The sequence below is a fragment of the Penaeus monodon genome, chromosome 19 (assembly GCF_015228065.2).
Source record: "Penaeus monodon isolate SGIC_2016 chromosome 19, NSTDA_Pmon_1, whole genome shotgun sequence".
NCBI lineage: Eukaryota > Metazoa > Arthropoda > Malacostraca > Decapoda > Penaeidae > Penaeus > Penaeus monodon.
In genome coordinates, this window is record NC_051404.1 from 33,200,107 (window position 1) to 33,202,405 (window position 2,299).

The window sequence follows — 2,299 nt, forward strand, 5'->3', positions numbered from 1 at the left end:
ATAAAAAAATATACGGAATATATTGCATTTTTTCTGGCAATTTTTGTGTTTGAGAGTTTGAAACTTTGAAGCGTTTGAATAATTAATAAATAAATTTATGTAAAGGCAGTTGACAAGTTAATGTAAACTTTATTTAATGTTCTAGAACATTTCTATATACAATATACATAATTATATTTCTTCAAAGTGATTCCCAGACTGATGGTGCCATGTTTATTTACATGGGCACTATGCTTGCTACCTTGGGAGTATGATAGGGTCAGTCCACTTACATATGAAAAGTTCATATAAAAATGAAAAAATGCAAGCATGATAGGGCCTTAAGAAAAAGAGAAAAGTTTACTCTGAGCTTAGTGCCTGGATAAACATGGGCATTAAAAATACACAAAAATGGCAAAAGAACCCTTACCTTCCTTGCAATGGGCATACGGTTGAATACATTCCATAAGACAATGCCTACGACAATGTTGTCTCGCAGATAAAAAACGACTCCTTTGCCATAATCTTCACCGGACACTGGGGCATGGGGCTCGCTGGAATGTGCTATGGTGCCACTTTCTGCAGCCTAAAGAGAACAAAAGTTGTGGGTTTAAAAAGAATAAGCAAAACTGAGTGCTTCAAAAACTATAAACCCTTCTTGATAACATAAACAATTCTAATAGTGTTTACATGTAGTTGTAATAAAAATATACAATTCCTGGTTATAAAGGAAACAGCTACTATAATAAAAATGTTACTTTCTACTATACCACAACCTGCTACCATATCAGGGTATAAAAATGTGTTAGATTAGTTTCATTCTTGAAAACAGCAGTCCTGTACAAAGAAGGAAAAATCTTACACTTTCAGTTTCTGACCGCATGCTTTCTCCAGTAGCTTCAACCACTGCCTTTGGTGTGTCCTTCTCAGTGGCTTTAGCAAACACACCTACGGTTGGTAGGGAGGAATCCACAATACCAATAGCCTCATAGCCAACATCGGGTCCCAGGTCAGACCAGAACATGGACTGGTGCCAGTATGGCTTGCCTGGAACATGTGAAATAAATAGATAATCAAGGCAAATACTGAAAGCTAAAATAAGGTAACCACAAAATATTGCTTGTTTGAATATTTCTGGTTGCAGAGGAGAGCACTAACTTCAGTCATAAATATTATAGAAGCATTTAATACTTAAATAATGTTCAATCAACAATAATTCTTTGACAACAATGTCTAAGGAACTACTACTTTCCTTGGAATTAATAAAAGAAATGAATACAAATATTAACAGGGCAAAACTTGTCAATACAGATCTAGCTGACAATAATGAAAAACTAAAGCACAGATATTTCAGTATCATTAATATCTAAATGTCAGTTGGGAAACATTATTTCTATTCCTAATGAACAAACAGGCCAAGCACGTGTGTCTTGACTTTTTTGACTTCCATTTTCCCGACCCAAGCAGTCCTATATCCCCCCCTCCCCCCATAGTAAAACCATTCCTGCACTTCTTTCCAAAGAAAAAGAAGGAAGAAAATATTCTTTCACAAATTAACAACCAGGGCAACTGAGCCCTAAACAAATCAAGGCCTTACCAACGCCTGTCATATTTTCGCCAGCCAACCTTCCAGAAACAATAGCGTGATCATGGTGCTCCACACGTCTGCGTCCAAGCTTGATGTCATAAAAGCAGGCAGCATCTCCAGCCTTGGTGAATGCAAGAGATTTGAAATTAGTTTTGGAAAAACAACTTTCTCATTCCAAACAGGAAAATCTTTGATCCAACTACTCAAGCAAAATCAATTTTAAGCAGTGGAAGTTAAAAAAGGCATGAGAACGGGAGGAATCACTGCTAACATTTAAAATCTTTTCTATTGAACTGAATCTTAAAGCAATTTTACCGTTTCCTATCACAGAACAAAGAATCAGTACCAAGGAGACACTTACCACCCAGAGGTCAGTCCTTGCTTCCAACTCAGCATTCACTCGGAAACCACCATGGATATCATCAACTTCCAGTCCAGAGGTCTTTGACAATTCGACATTAGGCTCCAGACCAACAGCTACAACAATGTGGTCAGTAACATGCTGAAGATAAGGAAATAGTTAGATCTGATGTTATCCCATACATACTGTAAAAAAATATTTGCAAATATATGCATAATCTTGGATACTACTTTACCTAAATGCTTCTCACTAACCCAAAATATAGAAAGAATCAAAATTACTCTTAAAGTAAATATCTGGAAGCTCATGTTAACTCAATGCAGCTGGGAAAATAAAGTGCATTTTTTTTTTTTTTTTAAGTAATTGATTAA

At 36.0% G+C, this 2,299-nt stretch overlaps 1 protein-coding gene across 1 annotated transcript in view; it reads right to left on the reverse strand.

Annotated features, from left to right (window-relative positions):
* LOC119585186 (apoptosis-inducing factor 1, mitochondrial-like) overlaps positions 1–2,299 on the reverse strand; it is a gene marked incomplete in the record, with an annotated part of 18,938 nt that overhangs the window by 1,517 nt on the left and 15,122 nt on the right. The window contains 4 exon segments of the mRNA XM_037933826.1: positions 410–565; positions 842–1,026; positions 1,577–1,688; positions 1,929–2,069. Of these exon segments, the coding sequence (XP_037789754.1) occupies positions 410–565; positions 842–1,026; positions 1,577–1,688; positions 1,929–2,069 (594 nt within the window).